The sequence below is a fragment of the Ascidia mentula genome, chromosome 1 (genome assembly GCF_947561715.1).
Source record: "Ascidia mentula chromosome 1, kaAscMent1.1, whole genome shotgun sequence".
NCBI lineage: Eukaryota > Metazoa > Chordata > Ascidiacea > Phlebobranchia > Ascidiidae > Ascidia > Ascidia mentula.
Window position 1 is genome coordinate 10,426,683 of NC_138566.1, and position 17,424 is coordinate 10,444,106.

At 38.1% G+C, this 17,424-nt stretch overlaps 3 protein-coding genes across 6 annotated transcripts; 1 reads left to right on the top strand and 2 right to left on the bottom strand.

Moving 5' to 3' along the window:
* Positions 1 to 349: 349 nt before the first annotated feature.
* Positions 350 to 6,472, bottom strand: LOC145898479 (uncharacterized). The gene is made up of 12 exons (XM_082986949.1): positions 6,270 to 6,472; positions 6,008 to 6,092; positions 5,721 to 5,800; positions 5,573 to 5,664; positions 4,819 to 4,998; positions 4,547 to 4,612; positions 4,184 to 4,341; positions 3,905 to 4,038; positions 3,632 to 3,700; positions 3,189 to 3,443; positions 2,670 to 2,912; positions 350 to 1,671 (listed from the first exon to the last, which is right to left on the bottom strand). Exons 1-12 carry the CDS (start codon positions 6,282 to 6,284, stop codon positions 1,567 to 1,569), a joined length of 1,482 nt encoding a protein of 493 aa, XP_082843075.1. The 5' UTR covers positions 6,285 to 6,472; the 3' UTR covers positions 350 to 1,566.
* A 377-nt stretch (positions 6,473 to 6,849) lies between these two features.
* LOC145898488 (BCL2/adenovirus E1B 19 kDa protein-interacting protein 2-like) lies at positions 6,850 to 8,197 on the top strand. Of its 2 annotated transcripts, none has more exons than XM_082986961.1 (2): positions 6,850 to 6,961; positions 7,118 to 8,197. In XM_082986961.1, the coding sequence occupies exon 2, from the start codon at positions 7,130 to 7,132 to the stop codon at positions 8,183 to 8,185; it is 1,056 nt and encodes a 351-aa protein (XP_082843087.1). In that variant the 5' UTR covers positions 6,850 to 6,961; positions 7,118 to 7,129; the 3' UTR covers positions 8,186 to 8,197. The 2 variants fall into 2 exon arrangements, with proteins under 2 accessions (XP_082843087.1, XP_082843095.1); XM_082986969.1 differs by having other exon boundaries at positions 6,867 to 6,961; positions 7,102 to 8,197.
* Positions 8,198 to 8,206: 9 nt separating this feature from the next.
* LOC145898462 (uncharacterized) lies at positions 8,207 to 14,418 on the bottom strand. 3 transcript variants are annotated; one of them, XM_082986925.1, is made up of 16 exons: positions 14,000 to 14,192; positions 13,646 to 13,774; positions 13,528 to 13,581; positions 13,048 to 13,472; positions 12,769 to 12,958; positions 12,640 to 12,702; positions 12,382 to 12,431; positions 12,223 to 12,313; positions 12,040 to 12,161; positions 11,811 to 11,934; positions 11,616 to 11,752; positions 11,192 to 11,285; positions 11,004 to 11,128; positions 10,695 to 10,782; positions 9,448 to 9,578; positions 8,207 to 8,938 (listed from the first exon to the last, which is right to left on the bottom strand). In XM_082986925.1, exons 1-16 carry the CDS (start codon positions 14,121 to 14,123, stop codon positions 8,753 to 8,755), a joined length of 2,133 nt encoding a protein of 710 aa, XP_082843051.1. In that variant the 5' UTR covers positions 14,124 to 14,192; the 3' UTR covers positions 8,207 to 8,752. The 3 variants fall into 3 exon arrangements, 2 of the variants coding, with proteins under 2 accessions (XP_082843051.1, XP_082843059.1); XM_082986933.1 differs by lacking the exon at positions 14,000 to 14,192 and adding an exon at positions 14,210 to 14,418 and having other exon boundaries at positions 8,208 to 8,938; XR_014402428.1 differs by lacking the exon at positions 10,695 to 10,782 and having other exon boundaries at positions 8,800 to 8,938; positions 14,000 to 14,194.
* Between the last annotated feature and the right edge of the window lie 3,006 nt (positions 14,419 to 17,424).

Genomic DNA, 17,424 nt, shown 5'->3' on the forward strand with positions numbered 1-17,424 from the left:
GACCTTACGACGTTGGTTTCTTGCTGTGGCAGCGTCGATCGGGTTAAGTTTAAATGCGAAACCGGAATTACGCATTTGAAATATCCGCCCAAGAATGTTTATTAGAGTCATGACAAGCTCCCGCAGTTCTAGTTCCTCGAAATTTATGACATCCCACAAAAGGAGATTCGGATTTTGTGGAACTGCTGTATGTTCTCAACATTGAAATAAAGTGGGCTAGGCTGATTACTGAACTTAACTGACAATCATTGTAAACAAAAATGTTATTTCTTATTTTGTCAACTGATGATCTTTTTGGTCGAGCCCCAGCCATCTGAAGACCAAGGAACGCTTGGTTGGGACTGAAACTGTACGAAAATACTTTATTTCACGGCGTAACGTGGGTGTGACAGATGCAAAATGTCACGCAAACAGGAAAGTCACCGTCACGCAACTTGGCACGAAATACGGGCGCGGCTAAAAAAAAGAAGCCGATTCCTTCGGTGTTGTTTATGCCGCATGACGTCATAACAACGGATAAACTTGAATATCGGGGAGTCGCGACGTATTCGAGAAATATGAATAGAAAATATAACTTGTTGCTTTTCTGGGCTTACCTCTAAATGGAGTTTACGTTGGGCTTTGTGTGCGGCAACCACTGACCCAGGATTTTTAAATAATAAATTTCCTTCAGTTGCCGGCGGCCGCTACGGTAATGCAACACGCACGAGTAAAAAAGTTCCGCACGGGAAAGTAACAACGCAAAAAAAGCTACTTATAAACATTACAACTATCAGAGATTACAAGTGTGGATGTGACGTCATGTTCACGTGAACTTACTTGTCCAATCCGAAATTCCGAATCATTACAGTACAACAGTTGGTAGGAAAGGGTTGATATATTTTCATGCATATGTTGTGTGTTTTTGAAGATATTTTTGTGCTTTTCGCAACCAGGATTACGCCTGAAATAACTGGGAAATTCAGCTCAACTAAACCAGTTCGAAGTAAAGATGAACGGATTTCCTACGGGTGAACATTTCCATAAAAGTTGAGCGAAACCCATTTGTTACCAATATGCAAAATAAAAAAAATTTGATAGTTGTTCGTTCGCACAACGAAGATGCCATAAAAAGTTAAAACAATGCACCACATATTTTTGTCGATTACAAAGGCCTTACATCGAAAGGTTGACTCACGTTATTGCGTAAGACATCAAACCACGGAACGAACTAAAAGCGGAACAATTTGCAATTGCGTGAAACGTGCGTGCGTCGCTCATTCTGTTTCTTTTGCGAAAAGTTCACGCATTAACTTGACGCAACTTACGTCACACGCACGCACGAAGGAAAAGTGCCCCCCTTGAATCATTCAAACTTCAAATGCCAACATTTCAATGACGTCATGGATATAGAAATTATACTTGGAAGGGTGCGGGGAGATGTTGAATCGATGTGTAAGCCACAGTCGATGGACTTTGAACGCGGGGTTTGTGGGGTGAGTGTCCTTGTATGGAACTGAGTTGATGTGGTTTTCCGTCTTTCAATGTTGGTCAATGGAGGGCGTGTATGAATGGGGGCGGGTCCAACTAATCGGTGGGACGAACTTGTAGAGTTATCTTCTGCTGGTTTTCGAGACACTCCTTAAGCTTGTCCTCTGTCATGCTCATGCGCTGTTCGAGAATTGTCATCGTCTGTCGACAGCGAACAAAGGATTTTGAAAACAGGTTCTTACTTCATAGACTCGTTTTGGGTCGAGTTTGTGATTTTTCGGAAAAAGCAATTATTAAGTCAATAATATGATGCGGAAATATTTGAATCCAGCAACTAGAGTTGGCCTAGCAATCCGTTCACACAACGAATGCACAAATATTTGGTAAATCAGGCAAACAAAATCGTGCGAACAAGTCTGACCCTTACACCTGAAAATCCCCCTTTTGAAGGCGCAATGCATTTGATTTTCTGTCAATTGAACGAAGACCAAGTTAGATTCAGCTCGAACCGCTTGAGCAGCGAAAGCGAGTGGCCTCTCCCGACATCAATTCAATCACACGCGAGGCGAAGATCGCTAAATTTAGCGATTCCCGACTTCACGATTCAGTAAATGAATGCTCATTTCAATTGGCGTTTGTCACTTTGAGGCCTGGATCGACGGAGCTGGAGTTGACCGTGATTGAAACGTTTGGTTTTAGGAGGTTTCGCTTAAAAGCGGTTCGTGCGTCACGGTGGGTCAATCGATGCCGAACCGTTACATCACGCACCACATCGGTTTGTTGTGGGTAAAACGGCCAACCCGCCTCAACCTTGATTCGGTTTAAACGATTTGAAAAGGAACGATATTTGCAGTTTCGATTATCACGCAAGAAATAAAACATTCTACGAAAATAATTAACTTTGCGAAGAAGGATATATCGATTCTTCAGTACTTTTAGACGATATAAACATAACATTTTCCGGGTGATTATTGGCGAAAACATTTTAAGAGTAATATTTTCCAATAACGAGTAATAGATCTTTTCAGGCACCTACAAACGTCAATGTATCACAAAGTAAATTATGAAAATATATATTCATCCGCACTGTACATGATAATATTCGGCAGCATTAAATACAACAAGACTTATAGTTTAACCAAAATATCGTCCCCGTATGAAACATTTTTACACAAAGCCTAATGATTAATTGTTAGTACCTGAGTGAGCATGTCTAGTTGTCCGACAATCTGTTCCAAGGTTGCAGCGACCTTGGCAGGAATTTGGCGTTCCTCCAGCGGTGCCGTTATACTGGTGGCGAACTTGGACAAATCCGGGTCGCTACCCGCGCGGTTCGGTGAACGGAGTTTGGTCGGAGATTCGTGGTGTGATTGATTCGCGAGGTGGCGCCGCGCGCGAGAGGCTTGGTCGGCTGAAGTCAGGTGCAAGTCTTCCAGCCCATGCTAAGCAAAAATGTGTTGAAGTATGTTTTTTTTTATTTTACATGGGTATCACTAACAAGCGATTCAAATTCGGACAATGATTGTTTGTACAACAAGAATACGCGAAGAATACGTAATACATCCCCCAAAACATCCCATTAATCATTGGTGTAAAACAATTTGCGACATTCTCTTTGCTTTGTCCAGTGCATTAACAACAATATGAAATTGAAAATAGTTTATGCAACATAATCAATATCTCGAGGAACTAACATTCTACCATATTTTAAAACTTACAGCGGGTTCCGAAAACATTGCTGGGCCGACGTCTAATACGTTGGTTGCCATTGACGCCGACATATTTCTCCGCTCCGACATCCCATTAAAATCCGAGCTTTTTCGTGGAGGAGATCTTTCCATGCCGTTGATGTTTGACTTCATGGAAGTTCGTGGCTGAATATCTTCAGGGGCGTTGTCGCTGCGAAGTTGGGCGCGAGAAGCTAAAGAACGCGTGGTGTCCACGTTGTCAAAATTTGTTTTCCAAACTATCACCTGGAAAGATATATTGATTGTTATGTTCTACGCTGTGGACCAGTAATTTTTTTTAACCACACTGGGATTCGAACCCAGGTTATCCTGGCCACGAATACCGATCAGGATTTTTGCTTGGTATTATGGGTCGGACGCTTAACCGATGTTGCCGATTGCCCGCCCAATTTGGTGGCCGAGATGCCACTCACCTGCTCATCAGCGCCACCTGACGCAAAATATTCGCCGTTTCTTGAGAAAGATGTTGCCGTCACAGGTTCCTGCACAAAGTTCAAGAAAAGTTAAAAAAAAACATTTACATTTAGGATCAACTACGTGAAGCATAGAAAAGGGGTTTTAACCATCACCAGGCCCTCGATTTAACCAAAAAACACGCGCAAAAAAGGGAAATAACGTTTAGATTTAGGATTTTAAGTCAATTGAGAACCAAGTTCAAGCCCAAGTACAGAAACATTTAAGTGAACCTGATGGCCATGCAGAGTAAAGAACAATCGACCCTCGAGTAGATCAAGAACTTTAAGGGTACAATCGTTTGATGCTGTGATGAGGTAATTGCCACTGGGATGGAAGGAAAGTTGATTCACTGGACCACTGTGAACTATTAAACCAAATAGGTTTATCAACAAAGTTGCAAACAGTAAATTTAGGACCGTTTTAGGTTGCATTTCAATATTTTTTTTTCATATTGGCATGTTGATGTGCCCAATTATGTATTATAAGTTTCTTTTACTAGGTCAGCAAACCTTGGTAGTGTTGTAACAACTTGTTTGTTCTGATATCCCATATTTTTACAGTGGCATCAGTGCCGGCTGCCGCAATACATGTTCCACTAGGGTGGAATTCCACATGGTTGACAAATCCGCCATGTTGGAAGAAAGTGTGAATGCACTCCTTGCTATTTCTAATGGTTTAATATAAGCATTTAAACAATAGATCTATTAATTTATAAAAATGTTTACTAGGTACTGCAGACTAAAATGTCCATGCTTGTACACAAAACAAAAAGATTTCGACTACGTCCAGCTTTAAGCCAATACTTAAACTAAACATGGCTTGACATTTAAATGGAAGTTAAATCGTTTAGTCAGAAATGCAAATACACTTGCCTGTCCCACAGTTTAACAGTCTTGTCATCACTTCCAGACACTATAAGTCTGTTATCTGGTGAGAACCTTAAAAGAATGTAGTTTTGACATAACAACATGACTATACTGCAATCACACATTGTCACATACTTTGACACATTTTACAGGTAGGTATATAAATGAAATTTGTCTATAACATGTTTGAATGACCTCAAACTATCATTTTCTCTAAAAACTATTTGTTTTCTAATCAGTAATGTAGAATGCAAGGAATTTTAAAACCAAACACATACTTGGCACTTCGAACCCAGTTCATATGTTGTGTGAGCGAGAATTGAAACTTTTGTCTGTGCACCGACCACATCTTGATTGTTTTATCATCAGAGCAGGTGAGCAGACTTAACCCATCAGTGGAAAAGTTAACATTGCGAACTGTGGCTGTGTGAGCTTTAAACACAGTTGATTCTCCTTTCCTTTAAAACAAATTGCATGTTTTAAATTTAAGAACTACAATTACAGTTGATATGTACCATATCAATCCCTAAAAAATATTTAGAAAACACTACAATATACAAGACATAGAGAGCTGGTGTGCACAGTGGCGGATCTAGAAAAAAAATGAGAGGGGTGTCCAAGTTTGGTCCCGCCAATTTCATTTCGGCTTAGGCCCTTAGCGCCAGACTATTTCCGTCTTCGTTGCGGGAAATTGTGTGCACACTATTATCTAAGTCGCAGCTAGGTTTTTGGGTCAAAACAGTGTGCACACATGTCTGCATCCTCAATGAACAATATGGCTCTTCTGTACATACACAAGACATATGCTCATACTTTAATACATACAGTTTGCTACTATGTGACAGAGTAAACCTATAATTGGAAAGATATACGGACTTGGTAAGCAAAGTAATTATTGAATATTTCTTGCATTATGTAACTTTATATTGAAATTTACAAGATCCAGGTTCATCTATACAATGATAAAATTGGACAATTACAATGTCACAATAAGTAACAAGCATTAAATTAGAAAACAGTTGCAGTACTTACACACTGGGAATCCATAATCGTACAGTTTTATCTCTCGATGCGGAAGCAACAAGATGGCCGGATGGTGAAAATTGAACAGATAACACAGCATCCTTAAAAAATCATTGATGATAACAAACAGATAATGTATGCTAACATAATTTTTTACCTTGTGTCCGACAAATCGGTAAGATCTCATATTTGGTTTGAAGTTCCACACCATTAGACAAGAATCCATTGACCCAGTAGCTAATTATTAAAAACAAAATCACTAATTTCCAATAAAATGTAAGCTAAATATTTTTAACTAGTTGTGCAAAAGCTATACCGTGTAATACAAAGACTTGTGCCTTATTTTTGCAGAGCAAGTTCTTTGAAGTGAAAAAAGTTAGTTATAATTTAGAACAGCCATACTTATATTCTATTATTATCATGTATACTTAAATATTAGCATACCTAATTGCTTCATGTTTGGGTTGAAATCACAACTTGTCACTGTGTCTCTGTGGCCTTTGAATTGCCTCTCCAAAGTTGGATCCTCCTATATCCAAACCAAACACTTATAAATTATTGATTGTTCACATTTGAATTGCAACTTAGCTAACAATTATAGCCAAAAATTATTTAATTTACATTGTCAAATCATATTATGCTAATTCTACAGGAAGGAAATCAAAAAAAAATGTATTGCAACTCAAAATAACCCAAGACAACTTACCAACAAAGCAGTCATCGCGATTGATTTAAATTTCTTCTCAAAAATAAATAATTTTGTTCCAGAGTCAATATAATCAAAATAAGATGCAATCCACCTGGCACATGCGTTCGATAAAAAGTATGTAACAATACAACAACGATACGAACTCCTAACTGAAAGCAAGCAAACCGTCTTCCACTTTTTTCAAAACAACGAACGTTACCCGCGACTGGAACCCGTTGCATATGCTGCCGCTTGTGGAATTTCTACTGATATTCTACTGATATTTTCTACTGATATTTTTTCTACTGACTGATATACTTCTACTGATAACGAATATTTGATTTGATTGATAAGTGGCAAATCTTAGCAATAAACAAGTTTGCTGCAAGCAAAATGAAGCAAAAATAAAATACCAAGTCAAACCAATATTGAGGGCCTCTGTCGTTTCTGTTTTGATACCAATGTAAATTTTTTGTCAAACTTAACTAATAACAAGAACAATTATAAGTTAAAGCGTATCATTTATGCATCCTTTAATTTTTTACTGTGATAGAAAATACAGCACTCGTGCGCTATAATTTTTATTTCACTTTGAGCTACTTTCGTCGCGCACCAATAGTCTTGTTAAGTTATGCCGGAATGAAAATACCTATTATGAGCTCAGCAAATCCTTTGTGGATGTTGTTATGAACGACTTCAAGGTCTCATAGGTATGTACTATAGCGCAGCTAGTCTACAAATGAAATTGGCTGAAAATGCCCTTTATTTCATGTGTTGTACAGAAGGTGCATAATATAAAAATAAAGTGTGATTTCTCACGCAAATAGACGCCATTTGTAAATTAAAATAGTTGTTTTATGTTCTAGTAATGATAAAGAATGGCTGACAACTCGCCAACGGTGAAAGACGAACAAGACTCTAGTCCAAATGACACCCCTCAGAGTAAAAGAAACAAGTCATCCACCAGTGAAATAATGTTTGAGGGTCAGTGGGAAGAGGATGACCTGGTTGCTCTCTCCGGTGTTCCTGGACAAAGCTTTCACAAAATACACACTTCAGAAGTAGACACAGACACACAAACAAGAAGAAAGTTAGAAGTTGAGTTGGCTGAAGATGACATGCTGGACATGGACATTTCAGAGTCCGAATTAGATGGGGTAATGACACCTGAAGAGTTGCTTACCCCTGATGATATTGCATCTTCTGTTGACTCCCCCCAACACAATTCTGGCATAGATTTGGAATGGGACAATGACACCCAAGTGTTACAACCAACAGATGAAACTGAGCCCCCTCAGCCAGTACATGGGTCAACATGGAGAACTGTTGTCATTGGTGATAAAAACTACAAGTTGGATTTGTCTGCAATAACCCCATACCGACAAGTGCTTTCTCATGGAGGGTATTATGGTGAAGGATTGAATGCAATAGTTGTGTTCTCTGCTTGCTATTTGCCAGACTCGCACGAAAAAGATTATCGTTACATTATGGACAACCTATTTTTGTATGTCGTCAGCACCCTTGAACTATTAGTAGCCGAAGATTATATGATAATATTTTTTAACAGTGGCTGCCGCAGGCGCAATCTTCCACCTTTAAACTGGTTGAAAAAGTGTTATCAGATGATTCACAGACGTCTCCGTAAAAATCTCAAGCAGTTAATTGTGGTCCATCCTTCCTGGTACATTCGCCTTCTGATCGGTTTCTTCAGGCCTTTCATAAGCTCAAAGTTTAGCAGAAAACTGCAACTTGCATCTTCTCTCCATAAACTTGCGGATCTTGTGCCACTGGATAGTGTTGTTGTACCTGATGTAGTCCAGTTAAGTGACATAAAACTTCAAAAGCTAAAAAAAGATCCTTCAGTTACGACTGTTACATCTGAAACAAGTGACGATGCCAAACACAGAAGTGAGAGTGAAGAAGATGCTTCATGAACACTGTGATGTCTGTTTTTTGTTTGTAGTGGATGAAGATGAAAAGTTTCAAACCTATTTAGTTTGATGTTCTTGCATACCCGAGTGTTGCTCTTCTTTCCCAATTATTCCCAAAACTAGTCTTCTCTAGGTCTTACCATTTGTACATTTTACTACTCAGACATTTACCTATGCCATACAAAATATGAACTTACTTTACAATAGAAACCTTTATATTCTATGTTATACTTTTTAATAGTGTACTCTTTCCAAGTGTCTGGTGTTTTTTTTTTATTATGTACATACACATACAAATTTCCCCGAATGGTCCATAGAATGGTTTTGTGGCGTGTGTCACTAAATAGCAATAATGAATCAGTCACTGTATGTTTACCACTGTTGCTTAGCAATAGAACAATTTATGCTTTGTTAAATGCGTGAAATACACACCAGTAGTAATAGAAATATAGTGCGAATGAAACCAATAAGCAACCAATTGGAGATTTTAAACAGAATTAATGAGTCACCCTGTGTGACTAAATAAAATTAGTTCAAGGCAAGAAAAAGGGTCTCTTGGTAGTGAAGAAACTATTTATCCTCATCAAATAATTCCACTTTGAACGGCAATTGTTGATGGCTGGGCAAATTAAACAAAAGTCCATCCTCGGGAATGTCACCATCGTATCGTAAGCAAATCGTCCATTCCACAATAGTTTTTCGTCCAATTCGATTTTTATCTTTTTCAATTTTGCTCACATCTGTTACCCCAGAAATCTGCAAAATCATGTATTTAAGACAGGGGTGCACAGCCTTTTTATTAATGCCGGCCGCATCCCACAGACTTTATTCACCAACGGCCGCCAGTAAGTCCAGACTGTTAATTTCGCATTTGTTTCTACTTAAAAATGTAATGAAATGTTATATTTAACAATTTTTCATACCTAAAAATACATTATCTTATTCTGTTTTGTAACAAAGACTGACCATTTCAGAAACCAAACATCCAGGCAAAACTTGTTAAGTTTTTTACAATGCACGGCCGTCAAAACAAATGCATTATAAAGCATGTGTACGGCCGCATGAATTAGCATACACGGCCACATGAGACCGTACGTTGTGCACCCCTGCTTTAAGACTTGCATTTGACTGACCAAATATGGTATTTTCAAAGGCATAAAATGCAGTATATTGATTCAAAAAGGTTTACACCAAAAGTATTTTAACTAAGTCCCGCTTATATCTTTTCAAATTACAGACAAATATTTCCAAGCCATTAAAGAAACCTCAATAAGTTGTGCTCGCAATTCTTCCTCTGTTATCCATTCAGTTTTGCGATTAGATGCCTCAATATCAGACTCATGAAGATTTAATTTATACTCCATCCCAACAGGTGCATCCTCCATATTTGATGAATCTTTATATAAAAATGCATTTATCAGGACATTAGATGTTTGATATTGCATATTTACACACAAAATTGCTTCAGCTCTCTGTACCAAAGGATTTTCGAAAATTATTCAGCTTTGCATTTTTACCTGATTTTTATGGTACATTGAACCATAAAAATAACATAATATCCAATTGTAAAAGCAGATTATATCAACAATCTATTGAATGCAGCCATATCAATCACAAAATACATGGTACCATAGGGTCGTAAACAGCCCGAAGACAATGTGTCGTTGTTAGATCAATATTATCTATTCACATTTGATCTAACTTGACCACTTTATCTAAAGCTAGTCAAAAATCTGACTTTATTTATAATTTCTGTCCCTGACATTAAACTTCAAATACAGAAAACACATTTATTCAGTTTAACAACAACATATCTGGTCTCTAAATGCTAGAAAACATCAAATGTTTAATGTCATAGCTTGTTGAAAACAAAGCAATTGTGAAAAATTTGTATCAGTGCAATACCTGTTCAAGTACTCAAGTATTTCTACATAAAATAATGTTTAGCCTGAAGAAGTCTTGTTATGTGCTGGGGAAGTTTGGGAAGTAAATTTACAAATTCTGATCCTGTCTTTCCATGTAAGATAATCATATATTTTGAAAACCTACAAATGCTTCTTATAAAAATTTATTCCAACTATACAAAATCTACTGACCGTCTCTACATTACTTTTGGATTACAAACGAATTACAAGTGTTTTGTCAATAATTTCAACCTAAACACACTGCGCACATTCAAAAGTGAATTTCTCAAATTGAAAAGCTCACACAAAAGTTTTCTTGTCTGGCAAAATCCGTTAATAGTTTTAACAATGAGAACTCTGCATAATGAAGCAAAATAAAAAAAAACTCTAAATCACTGATCGAGTAAAAATGTTACCTTATTATACACACCTTTACTTTTCACACTTCCTCAACCTTTTACAACTACTTCCCAAACATTCTGGTGCACATCACAACAACTCCCCCAAGCTAACACTTCTGCCTTTCAATAATCAAAAGCAACAAAATCTAACTGCCACTCTGCACTTTTCTGTCTTTTTCTCTCAAGCACAATAGGCAAGCAACCCACCAACACCACCTATCCCTTCCTCATTTTCAGTTTCTTCCTCTTTTGTCTGCTCCGCCTCAGCGGCAGCTGCTGCTTCTTCCATGAGAACCTGCCGGAATTGAAATATTTGGTTAATCTACTCGATCAACTGTGTGGAAATGGTTCCAGTGTAGTGATTTGACTACAGCCAGTCACTGGAAGACTGGTGTGTCCAACACAATGTGGGAGAAGCTGTGTGAAAGAAATGGTAAACTCAGAATTAATAAACATGTGTTTTATTGGGAAACATTTTACTGTCCATCTTTAAATATACAGATACATACACCAAACCTTTTCAAGCCTTTTCAGCAGCAAAGTTTTGAGACCTGTGCACTTCAGCCCCCGTTTTTCGAGGTTGGCTTTCAGTTGGTTCACCTTCATTTTGCGTAAGTTGTACAAAGTGGCCTCAATGAAACCTGAAATTTTTTTGTGTTAAGAGCTGAAGAAACTGGCATCACATTTGAGGTAAAACGGCTTACCGTCATCGTCTTTTTTGGTTTCCGTTGTGATTAACGCTTCACTGTCTGAATCAGTTGATTGGCTAACTTGGCCATTTTGTTCTGATGTATTCATCTGAAAGTAAAACAGTGATGGCAAATTTACTTTGATAGGCTAGACTTGTGCTTCTTAAATTTTATTATGGAGCATAACAGTATACTTTAGAAGGAAAAATGTACTGTTTTTTAAACAGAAACTACATAGTTATGCGGTTGTGTGTGCCAGTATTCAGTATCATAAACATTGTCACACAAATCTACAAGACATCGTCAATCACTGTGTTGATTGGTTTGTGCTTATTGTAAAACAGAAAAAAAATAGCCTGTGATTGTACAAATAAGTTTTTTTTTTAATATGTATTGACTAAAGCCATTCACAGCCATAAGTGACATGCAATGTAAATACCTGTTCAACTTCATTTTGTTGCATTGTTTCGGAAGAATTTTCAGTATCCACAACCTCCACTTTAACATTACTCTCATCTAAAGATGACTCTTTTACATTTGAGTCCTCTTCTGTTGGTTGTGATGGATCATATGCATCTGAATTTGAATACAGTCAGTGTCTACGTACAAAACATGCCAACACACTCATACAAACCTCCCGTTGTCTCTAGTTTAATTAGTTTTGATGGTGGTTGCTCGTCGGCGTCAGTTTTCTTTAGAGCTGCTTCAGCATCACGTTTTCGCAGAAGTGCAGCCACTTGCTTCTCAGACAACCATTTCTATAAAAAAGTATCATCACCATCTCAATAGCATAACATTCTTTCAAACCATTACCGCTACTACAAACCACATAGTGTGATAGTGTTTTAATTCAAGTAACTTACTGCAAATTTGTCATAATGATTTTTGGACTTGCAATGAGTCACTTTTGCAGAAGCTTCAGTGTTGTAAAACTTGTGGCAAATTTTGCAAAAGAAACCGGATACCGCAATCACATATTTTTGACCTACAGCATAAATATTTCATGAAGACAAAGGGAAGTAAAAAAATAAAGTCAAGAAATATACCTAGAGGAACTTCAGGATCATAATCTGGAAGATCAAAGTTTTCAATCTCCTCTTCCTTTTCCTCTCCAGGAGAAATCATTTCTTCATCCACCTTAAAATTATTAAGAGTGTACGTTCTGAAGAGGTCAAGTATAGCAAAGAAAATAGTGATACCCTTACTTTGCTATTAACAGAGTCTGGCTTCTGGGCATCTCCGGTTGGACTTGGTGCTTGAAATAAAAAAAAAAAGTTTTTTTGTGTGACAAAACTCACCGCAGACAGTTGAGCATATATGATTAGTATTGAAAACAAGACACCAATAGTTTCGGTACAAAAGATTCACAAACTGCATTCACTAAGTTGTTATTCACTAACAACTAAATCGTGGGCAAGCTGCAATAATGCACACATTATCTACTGTCAGTAATGCTGATGTACCTAATGGTGGAGGAAGGGCAGGTGGAGCACGAGGAGGAGAGCGATGATGTGGTCCTGGCGGACCTATATTTAAAGTAATATTTTTTACACTCTTTTGTTTCATCAAAAGACATGATCAAGTCACCCTACCTGTCACTGGTGGTGGGGGCTCCCATCTCCTTTCCCAAGCACGATAGGGATGAGGGCCCCACCGTGGAGGAGAACGGCGACCAGCTGGTGGTGGTCCTCTGTAACGATCCCATTCGGGAGGTGGAGGTCCCCAACTACGAGGTGGACTTCTACCCCTAGGTGGACCATACGGAGGTGGACTTCTGCGAACCTGTACAGACAGATAAGAGCAAACTGACAACACTTTTCACCTTCCACAGGCTTTATGATAATACAAATAAATCAATAGTTTAAAATTACCCAGTGAGGAGGTGGTGGACTTGGACTTCGCTTTCGCCATTCTGGTGGAGGGGGACGGTGGTATGGCCTTGGAGGGGAACGTCGTCGGAAATCCCATGGACTAGGTGGACGTTCTCTTCTTGGACTCAAAGGTTTCATGTCTCCATGGGGACTTCGTGGTCTATGATCATTCCGATAATCATTTCTTGGACTTGGAGGACGTTGGTTTCTTGGACTTGGAGGACGTTGGTTTCTTGGACTTGGAGATCTCCTTTGTGGTTGTCTGTCATTGTGGGGGCTTTGAGGTCTTTGTGACATCTCACCTCGTGGACTACGAGACCGCGGCCTTGGATGAGTTCTTGGTGGGCTGCCTCTTGGAGGGCTTTGTCTTGGTGGGCTTCTACCCCTGTAGTATTCCTGCCATCTATACCAGTCCCCAGGTGGACCTGTGTAATGAAATAAAGTTAACCGGTAGTCAAACTTAAAGCTCATTATTTATACCTGGTGAACGTCTGTCAGATTGTTTGGCCATCGGTGGGGGACCACTTGAGGAACCTACAGGCAATAAAGCAAACAGTAAAAAGATGGCCTTATCAACCATGGTAAATAACATTATTACCCTGAGGTTGTTGATGGTACCATGATCCAGCCCTTGCTGGTGAGTGTGACATGCTCTCAAATAAAACTTGTTGCTTTGTTTCAAACACACACAGTGGTGTAGTGTTTCCTTTGTATGTATTTGTCTGTTCTGTAAATGTACACACAAACATATGTCATAAATGATCAAGTATGCCAAATATCCCACAAGTAACTCCAATTTACTAGCTTGCTACTTCTGGATTATTCTTATTATATAACTGTGTACATCATGTATACAACTTGAAAATGACTGGCTGTTTAGTTGATAAATCTGTATTTAAATTTTTTACTACATTTAACTATCTAATTGTATGTACTACAACTAATTACATACGCTTAACGTCTTGCTGGTAAAGTTTTCTTAACGTGCAAACATTTCTAATAACTCTTCTTCCTGTTTTGCTGTTTCCTTTGTCAATGTTCTCACCAAAAGACTTTTGCTCGTCTCCACCGCCCATTGCATACTTTTAAAGAAGAATATATGTTAAGGGGACATTTAGCAATATACCGATCTGTTTTTAAAACAAGTATTCTTCTGTATTACCTCAATTAAATGCAACAGTAATTTGTGTTAACTCTATAACGACTCCAATCACCAACGCATCTTGAATCTAACTACTACCAGTAGTACCAGATACTTAAGAAATGCCCAACATTCATATTTTGCAACAACGTAAGTTAAATGTTTCACTACCCATGACGAAAAATGTGACAGACAAACATTAAAGTAAACCAACGCACGTGCAATTCTTGTTTTTCATTTCACTAGTTTTGCAAAACATTTTGATTGTCGGATGAGCGCAAAACCCACGGTTACTTTGTTATTGAAAAAAAAAAACGAAACAAAGGTTAAAAATACTTGAATCCACAACTCGCAGATATGTGCTTACTTACCTTGGGTTTTAATATTTGTATTTGTACAATACAACACATATTTGCCCAAACTGTCCAAAAATCTGCATTAAGATTTTAACAACCGGAAGATGTAATGCCAAAAGTAAGCACCAAAGGCTTGTCACGAATTCACTAAATTACTTTTCCCCAGAAAGGAAGAAAGTGTTTTGTCCAAAATTCTATACCCAAGGTTGCCATTTCGTGCTTATTCATATAAGGTTTGTTGCAGAACGGAATCCTTTTGATTTCCTGTCATAAACCAAGTAAGTTATAGGCTATAGGCTACAAGAGATAGATGCCTGAAATTGTTCATTTTTTTTATTTGAGGACCCTCTGAAACATCACACGACAAAACAAGTGCTTATTTTATGCTTTTTTTATCAATTTGTTTTTTAGTTTGCTGACTGCGGCACAAAAATACAACGCAATGGGCGTAATTTGCATATTCAAATCAGACCAGTCTATAGCACCTAGTCTAGGAGTTTTTATCAGTCTAGTATATGTTTAATGTTTTTGTTGCTGCCAGGCATATTGTGACTTAATAATCTGTTTTTCTGGCTCACATAAAAAACGTAGCTTTCCGACGTTTCGCCTGTTATTCAACAAGGCTTCCTCAGGGTAGTGAGACAGGTAGGCTACAGCACACAACTAACGCAAAAAAACGTGCCAACATGTTCTTTATATTACAATTCGATTCAGTATTATCGCGATGACAATAAGACATATTGCTATCATTACAGAGGCTCCAACTGACGCATTGCCCTTGTGCCAAACCATCGAATTCCTGCAAATTGGTGTCCCGAGATCTATGCTGTTGGTGGAAGCTCCATTGCCATTGCGCTCCGAACTTAAATCCTGAACTGATAAAGACGCGAAAGAATGAAAGCCACAAATGTAATGCACGATATTGTGTAGGAAATTATTCCAATGATCAAGATGGGGGGATAACCTACAAAAAGAAAACTGTTGAAGAGCCGGTCTAAAGTGATGAATAAGTTCATACGCGTTTTGTCATCGACCCGCGTCGACATTGGAAAATCATCAGATGATTTAATGGGCAACTGCGCGACTTCATCCCGTTGTAATTCAAAAAAAAACTAAGAGCATCTTTCGGTGTATTTATGGAATGTCACAAAAAAGCTTTTGTTTACTCAACTACCTGCAAATTGCCTGCCATACAAAGCAGTACCTGGCCGTATATGTGAATTTTGTCAAAATCTGTAGCTCGTGGAATATGTATCCCGCCACAGACTGATTCTGGCGTTGAAGTCATTCCGGACGACAAATAGAATGAGTGATTGGTGTCCAGCAAATAAATTAATCAACCATGGAGGTTATACCAGTATAAAACGACAGCCATTGTGGTTAAAATCCGGCTGATATCGAATCTGTCCGCGCTGCAGGAAAGAAATAGTTACAAAATTAGGCTGGTGGAGAACAGAGTTCTCTAATAAAGGTATTGTTACATCTTGTTTGTCAGTAATTGCCGATTTCTCTGAATGCGCATTTTTCTCTACACTAATGTGTGTTGCAATCTCGTATGGTCTGTGACGTAATAGTAAGAGACCAAGTTTTAAGTGATAACGCAACGTCAACGTGGTTCTGTCCTTTTTGTGCCCGACAACTGTGCAGCACAGTGCTACGTCATTTTAATTCTGCAAAAGGTTTTTGTGTTGCGAGCGAGCATTTTCTGGTGAGTCTATTTGTTAATAGTACTAAATTAAATAAACATAGGTATTTAAGTTTAACTCAAAAGTTTAATAGCATCACAGTGCCACATCATTATAATACAGTTAGAAAACTTAATCTAAAAATTCACTTACCCGGTGCCTTAAATAATAATATTCCATTTCTAAAGAAAGCGGAAATGGAACAGAAAACAAACTAAACAAGTGAACAACAGAAGAACCGCTGCGAGATTTCCATTTATAGGCGGTGGAAAGTTACAAAAAAAGTGTTTGGAAATTTCTGATTGGCTTCACTGCGAGAGTGGCTTCAATTAACGCGCCCTAAAGGTCAGTGGTCGATTATCTTTACCATTGGGCTTTTGCATTCCTCAATTGCACCACTCCAAAAACTGTTTGGTATCGCTTTAGCCCGTCAATCCACAGGCTATATGGTTCATTACTTTCGTGTCTTTGTTTTTGAATTAGACATTTCTATGTAACGTTGCAACGCAGTGTTTTAATTAATAGGTCGCAACATCGTCTTCAAAAAAGTGAGGAACCAATGACGTAATTCATATCAGCTACAAAACTGGTCAAACTAACAGAAATAAATCATGGTTTTAAACAGATGATAATTTTCCTCCATCATTATATAGGTCTGAAGGGCAGATATGGCGAACCTGCAAATGCCCGACAGCTTTATGTGGATACATTTTTTTTATGAATAAACGCCGTTAATTAGGTTTAAACATACCGTCCACTTCGTTCGTTAAACTGTCCAGAGTGCAGAACACGAATGGTTCCCATACTTTAGAACTCGGGCAATCCGAATTCCATCTGGCCATATTGTCCGAAGATGTATGATTGAAACCAATACAGGGTAATTGGCATAATATCGGTAAAATCGCCTTCATTGAACACATCTATAAGACATCTTTGTAACCTGAAATAAAATAACTTTTATGTCCTTCTTACCGGTGTCCGAAAGCATTGTGCAAATTAACTGTTACGTCTTCAGTTTTCCTCTGAATGAGCGCTTCTTTTTAAATTGAGATTTAAGTTAAAACGAGGTTGATTTTGCGCCACGGACTGCCGTTATGTGCTTCTGTTGTTGTATTGCAAAGTTGGCAAGAGTTCGTACTATTTGTGCGATAGTGAAAACAATTTTAAAATCAAGGACTAATAATGTCATTTCAAA

Excerpts from the sequence above, each read along its gene's own strand:
- LOC145898479 (XM_082986949.1), bottom strand. Across the intron at positions 4,999-5,572 it reads CGATTATGGATTCCCAGTGT|GAAAGGAGAATCAACTGTGT; the intron begins GTAAGTACTGCA and ends TTTGTTTTAAAG. Across the intron at positions 3,444-3,631 it reads CAGGTGGCGCTGATGAGCAG|GTGATAGTTTGGAAAACAAA; the intron begins GTGAGTGGCATC and ends ATATCTTTCCAG.
- LOC145898488 (XM_082986961.1), top strand. The coding sequence starts at position 7,130 with ATGGCTGACAACTCGCCAACGGTGAAAGACGAACAAGACTCTAGTCCA.
- LOC145898462 (XM_082986925.1), bottom strand. The coding sequence starts at position 14,123 with ATGGGCGGTGGAGACGAGCAAAAGTCTTTTGGTGAGAACATTGACAAA. Across the intron at positions 12,162-12,222 it reads TGATCCTGAAGTTCCTCTAG|GTCAAAAATATGTGATTGCG; the intron begins GTATATTTCTTG and ends TTTATGCTGTAG. Across the intron at positions 11,129-11,191 it reads AACCAAAAAAGACGATGACG|GTTTCATTGAGGCCACTTTG; the intron begins GTAAGCCGTTTT and ends AAAAAATTTCAG.